General features: G+C 40.1%; 1 protein-coding gene and 1 long non-coding RNA gene across 3 annotated transcripts in view; one reads left to right on the plus strand and one right to left on the minus strand.

Annotated features, from left to right (window-relative positions):
• Positions 1-15,391, plus strand: part of UBN2 (ubinuclein 2) — a 41,310-nt gene that overhangs the window by 19,438 nt on the left and 6,481 nt on the right. For both annotated transcript variants that reach the window (XR_014223963.1, XM_082239991.1), the window contains exons 7-13: positions 109-179; positions 1,438-1,567; positions 2,148-2,266; positions 4,289-4,402; positions 7,456-7,599; positions 12,944-12,994; positions 14,282-14,324. Coding sequence is in view for 1 of the 2 variants with exons in the window: in XM_082239991.1 (XP_082096117.1) it covers positions 109-179; positions 1,438-1,567; positions 2,148-2,266; positions 4,289-4,402; positions 7,456-7,599; positions 12,944-12,994; positions 14,282-14,324 (672 nt within the window). In the remaining variant the exon portion in view is untranslated. The remainder of the gene's footprint in view (positions 1-108; positions 180-1,437; positions 1,568-2,147; positions 2,267-4,288; positions 4,403-7,455; positions 7,600-12,943; positions 12,995-14,281; positions 14,325-15,391) is intronic.
• LOC309541852 overlaps positions 8,885-15,391 on the minus strand; it is a 32,285-nt gene continuing 25,778 nt past the window's right edge. The window contains exon 4 of the long non-coding RNA XR_014223967.1: positions 8,885-8,899. This is a non-coding gene — a long non-coding RNA (uncharacterized lncRNA). The remainder of the gene's footprint in view (positions 8,900-15,391) is intronic.

Consider the following 15,391-nt stretch of genomic DNA (forward strand, 5'->3'; position numbering starts at 1 on the left):
TTTACCTTTACATACACACACACACACACACACACACATATATAATCATAAAATTCTGAAGATTTTTAAGTGTACTCAAGGTACCTGTGTTTTTATTGCTCTTTCTAGGCTGCCAAGCTCTTTGATAAAGAAGGCAGAAAAAAATTCTTCACACAGGACATGAATAATATCTTGCTTGAGTAAGTGTTCCCTTGGTTTTGAGGAAAATGTTGTGCTTATGCAACAGAATGGTTGTCCTGATCAATTTCTAGGCCATGAAGTAAACAGACTTCATTTATTCATTGTTTTTATTTTAAGATGTTTATACCCTACCCTTTAGTCCGAGTGGCTCTCAAGAGCGGCTTACAGAAATCAGTACTAAGATGGTCTCTGCTCCCAGGTTTGCAGTCTAAAACTACCAGGCATACATAGAATATAGAATTATAGCTCCTTACCCATGTCAGTGGTGGTTCTGGCTGCACTTGTTGCCCTTGATTAAGAGGAAGCACTTTTATCTGCCCCCCTGCCCAACAGATCAGATCCAGGAGCAGAGCAGATGACAGTGTCCAGGACAGAAAAGCTTTAAGTTACCCATAGAAATTTAATTAGTATTGTTCATTTGCTGCCAATCTTTTGATTTACAAGGGAAAACTACTGTATGTTTAAATTCTTCTGAATTTGTATTGTACAAGTCTGGAAACTTACATAATCATAGTGTGGCAGCTGATACTTCTGAATTAATCTACGTAAGATGTTTATTTGATGGCTATAGAGAGCCAGTGTGGTGTAGTGGTTAAGAGCAGTAGTCTCATAATCTGATGAACCGGGTTCGTGTCTCCGCTCCTCCACATGCTGGGTGACCTTGGGCAAGTCATACTTCTTTGAAGTCTCTCAGCCCCACTCACCTCACAGAGTGTTTGTTGTGGGGGAGGAAGGGAAAGGAGAATGTTAGCCGCTTTGAGACTCCTTAGGGTGGTGATAAAGTGGGATATCAAATCCAAACTCTTCTTCTATATTTTTACATATGATGTAGCATTCATCACATGGTGCTTAATGAAGTAATAGCAGCAAAAAGAGAGTTTAGTCAAAATTTTTATCTCAGAGGGAAGGGAGGGACATTGAATGTGGTGGGAGATATACTACATTATGTATGAAAAATGGGTATTAATTGTTTCCTGTAGCTAGGGCAATTTAATGCAGAACACACAGCTGTTTGTGTAATCCACATCTATGCCTATTCTAAGGGCTATACTTCTGTTCTGGCTACCCTGTCAGAGCCTGAAAGATGAGCATAGCCAATCCTGTCTCATGATAGTTATATTAATGCATGCAGGGGAAAACAAATCTAGTATTGCAGTTCCTCTGTCTGTATAACATAAATGCCCTTTTTATGAACAGTGTGTAGAAGCGGTGGTCAAATTTTTCTCATTAATTGTGACTTTCTGTTTTATTTGTCAGTATTGAGTTGCAGTTACAGGAATTGAGTCCTACCATCCGCAATGGAGTATACTCTCACCTCGAGGCTTTTGTGCCGTGCAGTAAGGACACACTGATAAAGCGTTTGAAGAAACTGCACCTCAATGTCCAGGTAAGCATACCTGCAGCAGTTGTATATTTTAGCATGGGCTGTAGAAGATGGACTAGGCTGGGTTCTCTGTAGAATTAAGCCACTGATGTGGTATATATGTGATGTCAAATAGAGTTAATTTTAAATCATGATTTAATTAGTAAGAGCACTCTGCTCCTGTCTGACTCCTGACTGGGCTGTAAAGCAAGACATTGTCTTGTCATTTGATGTGTGAACATGGGCTTATAGTTTTTTCTCCAAATGAAGCACAAGCTCAAAGCCAAGAACAAACCTTGATTTACTACTTCTGTTTTGTTTGGCAAGAAACCATGAACCTCATTTTTTGGTTCTTTAACCTTTTTTATCATATTAAAAGATTAAATGCAAGCTCTTATTGCTAATATGATAGGCTAACTTCATTCTTGATGAAAGCAGAATTAAAGGCTTCCAGTAGCTCCCCCCCCCCCCAATCCAAGTTGTTTCAGAAGTTGAAAAATGTTTGAGGTGGTTTAGGATGAAGGGGAACTGTGCAGTCTCTGAGAAGTAATACATAAATCAGTTGGCAAGACTGCTAGCGTTACTAATGATTGTGTTTTCTCAGGATGACCGTCTGAAGGAACCGTTGCAAAAATTGAAATTGGCTGTCAGCTGTGTCATGCCTGAACAACTATACAAATATCAGGAAGACTGCCATGCACACAGTCAGGCCAAGAATGCCAAGTATGTGCATTACCCAGATATATCTCACTTGGTTTATGTGGAGGATTTATGGAGGAAAGTAGGGTTATGCAAATGCTAGCACTTTATCGGGAGGGGTGTACTTGTGGCCTTCTGTATCTGTTTTGTGGTTGCTCTTTTGAATTATGCCATCTCCTAACAGGGCCAGTGAAAGATATTGCACCACCTAAGGCAGGTGCCTGTGTCCTGCTTACTTCTCTACCTCCCTTCCTTCCTTCCTTCCTTCCTTGTCAATTGCTTTGTTGCTGCTAATGCATCAGCAGCACTGGTTGTGTCACTGCCTCCAGGTCTCCTTCTCCTCTTTCTTGGTCTGAGGAAGGGCCAGGGCTCCTGCAGAGCAAGGTGTTCTGGAGATGGTGGCCTAGGAGGTTGCTAGTGCTGCTGCAGCTTTGTTGCTGCAGCTAGAAATTCTCTTTTATATGCAGTTCTCAAAATAACTTTTAATTCTTTTTTTAAAAAGAATCGCTAGCCATGGCAGTAAAGCCACAGGGAGCACTAGCAGTCTCCTGGGCCACATTCTTTACTATGGGAAAATGTATTGGTATGGAGTAGCCAAGGTAAGTACTTGCTTATTTATGTTATTTCTTATATTTACATATCACTTATTACCCAAACTGTTTACAAAAAATAATAATAGCAGAATATAAAGCAAACAGCAAAACTATAAATACTGTATATCTCATCTAAAATACAACAGGTGCCCTTGGGAATCTGTTACACTCCCAATAACAGTGTAGGAAGAATTTGCAATAATGTAATGAACTCGGAACTAGAGTTATTGTGTTGCAGGGAGCATGATAGTCACACAATTGTATGTATAATTAGAAGCTGAAGCTCCTTATGTTCTCTGTATAGTTCCACATATGGGTTCCTCACCCGTGCAAAGCATAAACTTTGGAAACTTTCTAGAGCTGTTATAAGGGAGTGCATATATCCCCTGCTCTTAAAGGAGATTTTGTAGATCTACACATGTTTTCAGATTTAGAACAAATGCTTTCCCACTCAGCTCTCTTCTGACTGAATTTGTAGCAGCTAAGGAAAGTTTCTCCATGACAGAACTTAGTTCCCTATTTTTTTGTTTCTTTTATTGTCTCACTTTGTGGTTTCTAATGTGTTTTTCTTCCTACATTTCTTGCATGCCTGTGGTACTCCTACGGAAAATACTTACCGCAGTTGGTCATGACCTTAGAAAGGCACTTTTACCTGCATTCCCTGAAGTTCACTAAACAAGGATGCTGTATCCTAGTTAGGGTCTCCTTGTGAGAGGAAATGACCGCTAGGCACTATTTTAAACCAACCATTTCCATGGTTCCACTACCACAAGCTAGTAAATATACCGTTTATGGCTGGTGTTAAGAGCCATTGCACTAGAAGTATTGTCACCTTCAATGTGTTGTCAAGAGGATTTTTTTTTTTTTTTTTTTTTGCTATCATGGTTGACACCTTTTTTATATGGTTGACGCCTTCTGTGTTTAAAACATCATGCTCTGAATGTGTGTGCACTGGGAAGATACAGCTTTTGGCTGAGCAATCTTGTAGTCCTTATTTGCTTGAGAACACATCATCCATCCCAAGGGTGTCAGCTAGCCAGTCACCTCTATTTGGGACTGCCCCAAGACCATATAGGAAAGAAGATTGCTTGTCTGCAACTATTGCTCTTCATATGATCATTTGTACAGTTGCACACAAAAACATTTGCTTGCTGCATGTGCCTCTTGCACCTTTCAATTGGTAATTTTCACAGTGGTTGCGAAAGAACTCAGGGAGAAGGTGCTCACCTTGCCGCCCAAAGCATGCAAATATAATTAATTTTCCTCTGAAATGGCTAGAGCTCTAGGGTGTTCATTAGGCTTGCTTTGCACAGGGAGAGGACCCATACATGGGACTGTACAGATGGCCATTCAAATATCCGATAATAGCAAGCAACTTTTTCTGAAAATAATGTTGCAGAAATAAGTCCAAAGGTATATCGTTGCCAGAAACATAATTGCTCTTTTGTTCTAGAATGCAAGCAGAAGATGAACGAGACAAGAATGCTTCTGAGGAGGAGGAGGATGAGAAGCCAGGAAAAAGGGTTGCAGGTCCAAGAAAGAAATTCCGCTGGGATGAGACAGTGAGGTATGGTATCATGTTGCTTGCTTGTCCACTGCAATGTCCTTTTTAGTCATTGCATCGCAATTGTCACATCACAATCTAACTTGACCTACTGCACACCCTGACTGCCAGAAAAAGGAGTGCTAGCAATTCCTGTTTCTAAGTCTCCCCGCATCCCAATAAATGCACAATTATAGTTGTCACAAATTTAAACTGATTTGTGGCTAGTATAATGTACAAGGGTATAACGTTTAGAAGGCTAATGAGATTAAAATTAATTCACTTGTATTCTTTATTTATTTATTGAAAGGAATTATATGCTGCTGTTCACTTAAAGTGACAAATCAGCGTACAACATAATTTAATAATGTCTTAAAACACAAAATATAAAAGCAGAGAATCAAAAGTAGGCAAAAATAAGTGGCTTGGCAATCAATAATTGAAAAAAAATGCTTAGGTGAACAAGCATATTTTTAATGGCCAGTGGAAAACACATTACTGAAAGTAGTGAATCTCAAAAGGAAACTTTCCCCAAATACATGTCACTGCAGAGAATTCCCTTTTCTTGATGGATGCCAGATGAATCTGAGCAGCTGTGGCACCACCAGAAGGGGCTCCTTCAAATGTCTTGTGATCACCTGAGTCTCCAGTGCCAGTTCAAGAAGTACCCCAAACTATGCACCTGTTATTTCAGGGAGAATGCAGTTCCATCTAGAATAGACAAGGCACCCAATTCCCAGATCTGAGAACCATTTACCCACGGGACCTCTGTTTTGTTCGGATTCAGCTTCATTTTATTGACCCTCATCATGCTTTCCATTGTGTTTAAGCACTGATTCGTACCTGCATCACTTCTCATTCAGATACATTAGGGAAATGGAGCCGAATAATAAAACCTTACTAGGTTACCCAAAATACTTCCCAGGTGCTATGGAATGTATGGTGCATATAGTACTTTACATACTATGTACCTATGTTATGGTATATACCTGCCCATTCTTCCCCTTACTAGTGCTTCCTATATTCGGCTAAGCCAGCAGTTCTAATTCCAGGACCTTTGCCTTTATTTGGATCATATTTATTTGGATTATGTGAAGCTCCTTTGAATTTCAGTTGCCTAGATTATTATTCTTGGTTATTCTCCTGCCTGGTACAAATAGCTTAGATGTTTAGAGCATACAACTGACTCTCACAATTTAACATGTATTGGCTCCTGTCTCAGTAATTGCAGAGGGGAAATAGGAAAGTGTGGGTGCAAAGCAATCTCCTTTGTTCCTTAGCAAAATATGGACATCTGCACCTTTTGTTTTATTTGCTGTACCCTCCCAATTGGGTCTAACTTCCCATTTGCTGGTGAAGCAACAATTCAGAAAGCATTTAGTCGGGACAAAAGCCTCAGACATCGGTTGTCTGGTTTACTGCTGTGATGCAGTAGTCCTCTTTGGTTTCCCTTTTGGGGATGGGAAAGCGCCTGTTTTAATAATAATAATAATAATAATAATAATAATAATAATAATAATAATAATTTTTATTTATACCCTGCCCTCCCTGGCCAGGGCCAGGCTAAGGGCAGCTAGCACCAAATATGAATTACAATAAAACGTAATAGAAAAACAACAACAACAAACAATTAAAATACTGCTTAAAATACAGCTTAAAATGCAGCCTCATTTTAGTAGCAGCCCATAAATCAAGACAGTAAAGGGAGGAAATATCAGATATTCACCCGAGCCAGCTATCCATGCTGGTCCTACATGGGCCAGCAAAAAAGCCAAGGGAAAACTTATATACCAAATCCCATATAAGGGGTCAGAGTGAGTCTAAGCCGAAGGCCAGGCGGAACAGCTCTGTCTTGCAGGCCCTGCGAAAAAATGTCAGATCCTGCAGGGCCCTAGTCTCTTGTGACAGAGCGTTTGACCACATCGGGGCCAGTGCTGAAAAGGCCCTGGCCCTAGTTGAAACCAATCTAACCTCCTTGAGGCTTGGGACCTCCAAAGTGTTGTTATTTATGGACCTTAAGGTCCTCCACGGGGCATACCAGGAGAGGTGGTCCTGTAGGTACAAGAGTCCTAGGCCGCATAGGGCTTTAAAGGTCAAAACCAGCACCTTAAACCTGACCCTGTACTCCACTGGGAGCCAATGCAACTGGTAAAGCACTGGATGAATGTGATCCCGAATCAGGGCGGCCGTCTATCAATAGATAAAGCTGGGTGTCATCAGCATATTGATGACAACCCAGCCCAAAACTCCAGACAATCTGGGCAAGGAGACACATAAAGATATTGAAAAGCATCAGGGAAAGGATTGCGCCCTGCGGCACTCCACACACCAAGGAGTGCCATGACGACAACTCCTTCCCTAGCGCCACCCACTGTCCCTGACCTGAGATAAAGGAGCGCAGCCATTGTCAGACTGTGCCCTGAATCCCCACATCGGCAAGGCAGTGGTCCAAAAGTTCATGACTGACCATGTTGAAGGCTGCTGACAAATCTAAAAGAATCAGCAGTCCTGACCCGCCTCGATCCAGCTGTCTACGGAGATCATCTGTTAGGGCGACCAGAGCCGTCTCAGTACCAATTTCTACCCCAAAACCAGTTGTCACTTCCATTCCTTCCTCCCCCTCCTCCCTCATATTCCATGCCTTTGTGTTTTATGCATTCTCCTTTTGCTTAACAACATTTCTTAAATCTGATTCCATGGCAAGGGTAATCCAAAAGCAGTTTTGCTTAATATATTTATATTAAATATATTAAGTGTGGACAGTGTAGCATTTGGAACAACGGACTGCAGAGTTCTTTGATAACCTGGGTTGTATGAATTGTGAGTTATGGAAACAAGGATATAGCTGTAACAAAAAGAACGAAAAACTAAACTGTTGTATAATGTAGAATTGGATGCACAGTGTAGCTTGCCTAAAAGGTATAGCAGAAAAGGCAGGGGGAGTGGAGCTACAACAAGTCTAGTAAATCCTGTTGCGGGGGAGGTTTGTGAGGTTCTAGGATAGGTGTACACAGATTACTTTTGACATGTTCATGGTAAAGCAGTTGTGCTTGAGGCTGTCGGGTTTCTTTCAACAGGTCATTGCTGTGTAACCTTATCAAGATAAAACTGGGATGTTATGAGCTAGAGCCAAATAAAAGCCAATCTGCAGAAGATTACCTCAAGGCCTTTATGGAGACTGAGGTGAAGCCACTTTGGCCGAAAGGCTGGATGCAAGCTAGGTATGGTACCTGATTAGATTTGATTAGATTTTTGCTGTTTGTCAACATTTTCCCAAATGTTACCAAAAGTTTTGTTTGAATGCAGTCACAGCTTTCCTTTAGTTCATCTGACACTTGATTACACCAAGCTACAGAAATGTGGCAAGATTGTAAGGCCTGAATAAGTTGAAAACATATGTCGAGAGAGTGAGTGAGTGTATATGAAGATAGTAGTGACACCTTATGTCAAATCTCCACACAGACTTCCTCAGGTATATGTTAAACAAGATGCAGAGGAATGCTGCAGCGAAGTCTCATAGTGAAACTGAACAATCTCCCACCACCACTTCTTGGGACTAGCCTGATAGGAAAGGACAGAACCATCTAAGCTCTATTTTCTTAATATCTACTAGGTTCTGCAGTGTCACTGGGTGCATATCAATGCATAGTGTTTATGAGGCCGTTTCCTTGATGTTCATATTTCATCAGCCAATACTATAGAAAACAATTTTGAACAAGGTTCTGCTTAGTCTTCTATACCTAAAACTTTGAAGTTCTTGTCAGGTTACAGATATTCTTTCCTATAACAAGTAGCAAAATGTTGCACTGAGGAGAAGCTGATTCCGTCTCCAGTTGGCGATAATCCATACTTGCTAAGTTTGCCCACTGCCTTACTTCCTTATTTGTTTGTGCTTTGCTTGTTGGTGGTGGCCATTTTCGGGTAGAAACCATGGAGATAGGAAGGAGAGAAAGAAAGTGGACAAATCAGAGTGCAGGAGAGATTGGTCAAATCAGTTTTTCCCTTCTCTCTTTTGCTGGCTGGGTGCAACCATGGAGGGAAGGAACAAAGGGATCTGGCAAATCACAGATTAGAATAAATGGAAATTGTGGACTTGTTGTGTGAATGCTCACCTAACAAATGATTTCCAGGAAACACATGTGTGTTTGGTAAACGGGGCCTACGTGCATACCATATAAATTATAGTAGTATGAATTACAGGTTCCACTAGAGTCATAGGTACTATAATATATGATACTGTTTGTTAAAAGTGACTGGTGCTTGTTTTCACTCACTTAAAATAGCAGTTTAGTAGTAGTTCCACTCACAGTGGTAATATTAATTTGGCTTTTTTATAAGTCTAAAGATTTGGACCTGAATTAGGTTAGATGTGGCTATTTTAACGGATCTGTATGGTGATCAGCCAAGATGCTGCTCTGTCCATCTATCAGAGTATTTGAAGCAAATCATTGGAGATTTTCTCGTGGTTTCAGCAACTGTTCAACTTCTTTAAGAAACCTCTTATTAGTTCACATCCAAGAACTATTCAAAGAAGAGATAATGAAATGGCTTACTGTTAGAGAACAAAAGTAAATAAGTGTGAGCTTGACAATAATCATGCTAAAAACAGTTTTTACCCCCCAAAAAATGTTGAAATAAGTTATTTAAAAGTAGAAAATGCTAAAGATGAAACCAGAAGCAGCCATTTGGAACAACAGTCTAACACAAATACATAATGGTAACCCAAATTCACAATGGTAATCATTTCTGCCAGTTATTATAGTTGTAAAAAAACAATTGGTGGTAGTGTACAACTGAAAAGAAATTTGAAATATGATTTTGCTATACAGGCACATACATGCACTGACTTAAGAGAAGCAACATGTTTAAAGTAGTTTATTACCACTCTTGTTGTAGCTTCCCATGGGCATCTCCTTGGCCACTGTGAGAACAGGGTGCTGGACTACATGTGCCATGTTTTTAACTTAGAATAATCCCTGATTAACTGATGTGTTTATGCAGCTTTCTACCTTGCATTATTTTATAGTGTAGCCTATCCCAGGATGTCCAACGCAGATGTGTACACTGAAGTAAATTAATTCAGTCTTTTAAATCTCACCTTAAACTGATTCCAACAGTTCATGCTCTGACAGTCCAATAGGAGCACTAAATTTTGGATACTAGTTGTAGCTTTCAGTAAAGTCAGTTTGAAATAAGCAGCATTGTTACTACAAATAATTAATGAAGTCCATTAATTGGCTGCTGGTCAGATATGACCTTTAATAGTGGGTTGTCACAATGGCACAATTATTACAATGTATTAATGTGTATTTAGTGCGGTAAATATGCCTGGCTCTTTATGAACAGCGAGACTTGTTTCCTGCTTTGAAGAATTTGCAATCTAAGATAGACAAGACAAAGACAAGCTGCAGGACATCAGCTTAGGTAAGAAAGGATGTGAAGAGCTTGAGGAGAGATAATTAGCAGCCTGCATATGAGAGTATCCTAACATGATCTAATACAGTTTCTGTAACTGGAAAATTTCCTACTGAAAAGCTTGAGAATAAAAGTCAGTAAAGCAAATAAATGAATAAATAAATACATCTTGTGCTAACAAATGATATTGTGAGGGGTTCACAAGGTGTGTCAATTGTTCCTACAATTTGTTTCCTTATTTAAAGCATGGGTGTGGAACCTTTTTGGCTACATAGGCCAGATCCATATCTGGTTCAGTCTTCATTTAAATAAAAACCGATAACAAATCATGTTTGATGTCTATAGTGGTAGATAAATATATGTGCAAAGCCAGCAATTCTGATCATGTTCTGTTTGCCAAGCAGTGTGGTAGGAGAGCTAAAAAGAAAAATCCAACCAATGCACTCCTTTGATTTCAGATAGTACATGGGTAGATGAGTCTTAAAAGCACAGGACACAAATTTTCATGGTCCTCTAGCAGCTATGGTGGTTCATTTACCATAATTTATTTATTTAGTGTTAACTCTGGAAGTGATTCTGACCATACCAAGCCTCCTAGAGCCTTTATCTTTTTTTCATTTTAATGGCTACTAGATCTGCCCAATTTTGATAGTGTTTTTGTGTGTGTGTGCTACATTAGTATGTGAATTTCCTTGGGGTGCCATTCTCATGAAGAACCCCTCCTTTTGATACATACTGATAAACCAATTTCAAGATTACCATGAATGTCTGCTAACAAACTCACATTCCAGGAAAAAGTCATGTGTCAGTGGAGACTTTGCACCCTTTGACCTGCTTGGATGATCATAGAGCTAATAATCATAGAATTGGAAGGGACCCTGCGGATCATCTAGGCCAAACACCTGGATTTGCAGGAATCTCTTGCCCAGCATGGGGCCTGAACCCACAACTGTAAGATTAAGAGTCTCATGCTTTACCAGTTGAGCTATCTCCTTAATCTCAGTTTATTAAGCATGTTGCCCCTTTGTGTGAGCTGTAATTAAACCAGAAGGACTCTACTGTAGTTTCATAGTGGGAAGGTGTAGCTAATGAGAGGCTTCGTAGTTTGACTGAAGGGTCCTTGCGAAGGGGATTGTGCATATTTTGGCTTAATATATGGTCATTGTTGAGCATAGTAGTTCTCTTCAGATGCAATATGCCTGGTTAGGTGACTGAGTGATGATAAACGTGATGACCTTTTAAAGGAACTTCCTTACCTTCACTGACAGCTATTCTTTTAATACCTAACAACTCACCTGGAAAGAACAGGTTCAAATCTCACTTCCCCTTGTCTGATTCAAAATCTGTTAATGTTACTAAGCCCTGGCCCTCAGACTGACCAAAAATTCTGAATTCCTATCCTCTATTTCTGATGACTATGTACTGTGCTAAATTCCAGAAGAAGATTTCTAGTTGTAACAAGACTGTGGAAAAGGGGATGGTCAAGCTGCCTCTTCTGGTGCTCTCCAGATGTTTTGAACTACAACTCCCACCAGCACCAGCCCAGATGGCCAAGATTGTAGAGGATAGGAGTTGTAATTGGAAACATCCAGAGAGCATCACATTGAAAGGTTGTCCTAACATTTCAAGAAATCATGGTGGTTCTGAATCTGCAGTGAGGCTTTCTTCTGATTAAACATGTTCCAGATTATACAGTTTGAGTGAAATTACATAGCTAGTATGTGGGCCGATTTGTAGTGGCTCAGTCAGTTATTGTAAATTAGTTCAATCTGAAGCAGTGACAAGCTGTACTATAGATTTGGAACTCCGATGGGAATCTCATAACCCTCTGACACCTTCTTTGGTGTCCACCAAAGTCCCCTCCCCCCCCCCCGGTTTTGGGGTTTTTTGTGTTTTTTTTTGCTTTTTGCTTTTTTACTTTGTGCAGCTGGGCTGGCTGGGAAGTAAAGTGTAGTCCTTCAACTGCCTTGCCCTTTTCCCTTTCCTCAGAGCCCCACACAGACTTCATAAGAAAGGAAGAGGGTGTCGAGCCAAAGACTGGTGTTTTTCTTTCCAGTCCATTCTAAAACTTTTTGAAAAACACCCTGCATTGTAAGCATGGGAGACAGAGGTAGTAGGAAGTAAGTTCTATCTATGTGGGGAAGAGGTTTTTTTAGCTTGTTTCTTTTGTGTGTGTGTGGGAGGGTTACCTTTTGTTCACAGGTAGTGGTGGAGGGTTTGTGTGTGTTGTCTGATTTGTAGTGTGGTTTTGGGGAAAATATGTGCCTTCCTTACTTTTGGGGGGGGTTGGGAGTCTGCCTGTCTCCTTTTTGAGAGGTTAAGATGTGTCCGTTAAGGGCACACATTTTTGTCAAGTCTTTTTTTGGGGGGGAAGGATTAGCATTAGTTTTGGGATGTTTGGTGTTTTATCTTGTATGAAGAGGTTGTACAGTGGTACCTCAGTTTAAGAACAGCCCTGTTTACGAACTATTCGATTTACGAACTCCGCAAAACTGGAAGTAGTGTCCCAGTTTGCAAACTTTACCTCAATATAAGAATGGAAGCTGAATGGTGGAAGGGCACCGGCGGTGGGAGGCCTCATTAGGGAAAGCACGCCTTGGTTTAAGAACAGTTTCAGTTTAAGAACGGTCTTCCGGAACGGGTTAAGTTCGTAATCCGAGGTACCACTTTACTCTGTTTCTAGAGCAAGTTATTGGCAATCCCCCACAGCAGTCATTCTGTGCTGATACTAATGGCAGTTTCTCAGATTGCCAAATATGCCCCCAGGGCAAAAAAGGTTGGGAACGCCTGCAGTAGATTTTGAGAGTTATTTTTGTCCTTGCATCTCTTCACTTATATCTCACCTGAGGGAGCTGTGTAGACATTTGAATGTCAGGAAGTGATTAACAAACTATGTTTGATCGAAACATATTAATAATATTTCATCAGTCTTACTGAAGACAACAACATTTGGTAAGCAGTAGTCTTCTAATGTAGCTATTATCTCTATTGAAAACCAGTGTGCATATTTTAACCCAATTACATCATCTTGCATCAAATAACTGTACAAATAAACTGGTAAGTTCATAGCATGGCATATGGTGAATCATTCTAGAGAAATTGTTGATGTTTGATAATGTGGAATTCTTTGCTCTCCCTCTCTCTTTATAGGATGCTCTTTAAAGAGAGTCGAAGTGTTCATAATCATCTTACATCTGCTCCGTGAGTGTAACATAAGCACATATATATATATATTCTCTTCTATTTTCATTTATTTAGCTTTTCATACTATTGTTTACCGACCTATAAAGTGTTTGTCTGAGGCCTGGCGATGGGAGGCTTGTTAGAATAAAGTTTGAACCAGTGTATTTTGTGTAGTTCAAATTACTGGTGAAATACATTGTATGATAGTGTGCTTCAGTATGCCAAGGGGAAATTCCTCTGGAACTGGTCAAATGTTGCCTGTATAATTCTAGATTTTAATCTACACATCATACATTTACCAGACTGACATCACAGAATAGAATTAACTGGATATTATTGTGATGAAATGTTGAAAGTGGAAGGAGGCGTTTGTGAGAAAGATGATGTTTGAAATTATTTATCTAGATCAGGCACCCCAACCTGCGGCCCTCCAGATGTTTTGGCCTACAACTCCCATGATCCCTAGCTAACAGGACCAATCCTGTGTGGGACTGCTTTGTAAATGGCTTTCTTGCTTCTGAAGTTCAGTGGAGGCATTGATCCTGCAGGTTGTCAGGCAGGAAGGAGATCTGCAGCATCAGGCCTACCTTCCCCTAGGAAGACACAGCCACTTATCAGAGAGGTCTCTGCCTCCTTGTATGGTTTTTCTGCTCTGCTTGTTCCTCCCTACTGCCTGATACTCTGTCCCCTGACAGTCATGGATCTCTGGGCCAGTCCAATACAACTCACAACTACATGTACCTGACTAGTCTGAGGCCCTCTCAATATGACTGATTTGGCTCAGGCCTCAGATCCAGGACAGAGTGCTAGTAATCACAAATATGCACATTTACAAATTTTCACCACTTTCATTATGAAGACTCAGTACTCCAGTAAGGGGTCAGCTTGTATTCAAAATACAGTTGTTAAATGAACTGTCTCAAGAGGAGGACCAAAATTTAGACTTGGCGTAGTTGTGCTTCATGTGGATATGAGACTATTTTCTGTTTCTTTCTCTAATGGTGTCCACACAACCTGAACCTCAAAGTTCAGTAAGTTGGTGAGTTTAAAGATCAACAAATGGATTTTGTGGAGCCACCTTCTCAGAAGCAAATTATAGTCAAAATCCTGGGTGCATGCATATTTGCAAAATCTCCCCTAGGTTTCAATTAAGTTGTGTTTCCACTTTTTTCTCTTTGAACGTGTCTGCCCATACCTAGCCAGCCTTGTGTTTATGGCCAGCAGATTCAAGGCCTTTCATAGGGCTCTGACACTTCTAATTAAAAATCATAGATTGCCCTCTAACCATAAATTTGTGCTCACTAGGGCAAAGAAGAAGGTGATTCTGGCACCTAAACCCAAAGCAAAGGTAAGTAATAAGTCAAAATGAAGAAATAAATAGTAATAAAAATTCAGCAAGATGTAAAGTTTCACAGATCTGAAACTTTAGCACTTAATCCACCAATCTGGCTTTTTATTTATTACCTTTGTATTTCATGCTTTCATCAAGGATCTCAAGGCAATATACATGGAGTGCTACCTTTACACCAATCTTCTGAGTTACATAAAAAAAATTGTCCAGTAGCACCTTAGAGACAAACTAAGTTTGTTCTGGATATAAGCTTTCGTGTTCATGCACACATGGTATCTGAAGAAGTGTGTGCATGCACATGAAAGCTTATACCCAGAACAAACTTAGCTGGTCTCTAAGGTACTGCTGGACAATTTTTTAGTTTATTTCAACTGCATCAGACCAGCACGGCTACCAAATGAATCTTCTGAGATGCATTAGACTGAAAAATAGCCCAGGGCTACCCAGATCCCTTTTTTGTCAGCAAATGAAAAAATTGCTGAGCAGTGTGGTCTTCATGAAAAGCTTGCTGCAGAGTTGATTGCTCCATGGGTAATAATTTTAGGGTATATAATTCCTTTCAGAGCTTGTAGAATTTGTGTGATATCTGGAAGGTTCAATGTACTTGCACTTGAAAATGTGCATCTGAGGCTCCTCTTGATATGTTTACTGATACAAAACTGGATAATATAACATAGTGTTTTCGTTGCAGCCCAGAAACTGAGACAAAATTAGGGGAGGAAATATATTTAAGCAATATTACTTTTTGGTGACACACTATGGTTCATGTAATTGATTCAGTTAAGAATATTGGCTTTCTTCTGCAATCAAAAAGAGATTCCATCATGTTGTATTGTAAGCATTCTAGAAATTAGTGTCGTGAAGTCTTTTATTAACTATTAATTGGTATGACCTTTAAAACGGATTTGTTGTCTAGCGCTCAAAGTCATGTGATGGGAGACAGATCTATACAGTATTTTTAAGGTGGGCCTATCCCAGTGATACCAAAGATAAAGTGTTTAGCACACACGGGATACTAAGCTATGTCCCCATAACTGTTTTTCCCCTACAACTCCTTCCACAGA

This window comes from Podarcis vaucheri, assembly GCF_965113315.1.
Source record: "Podarcis vaucheri genome assembly, chromosome: 10".
NCBI lineage: Eukaryota > Metazoa > Chordata > Lepidosauria > Squamata > Lacertidae > Podarcis > Podarcis vaucheri.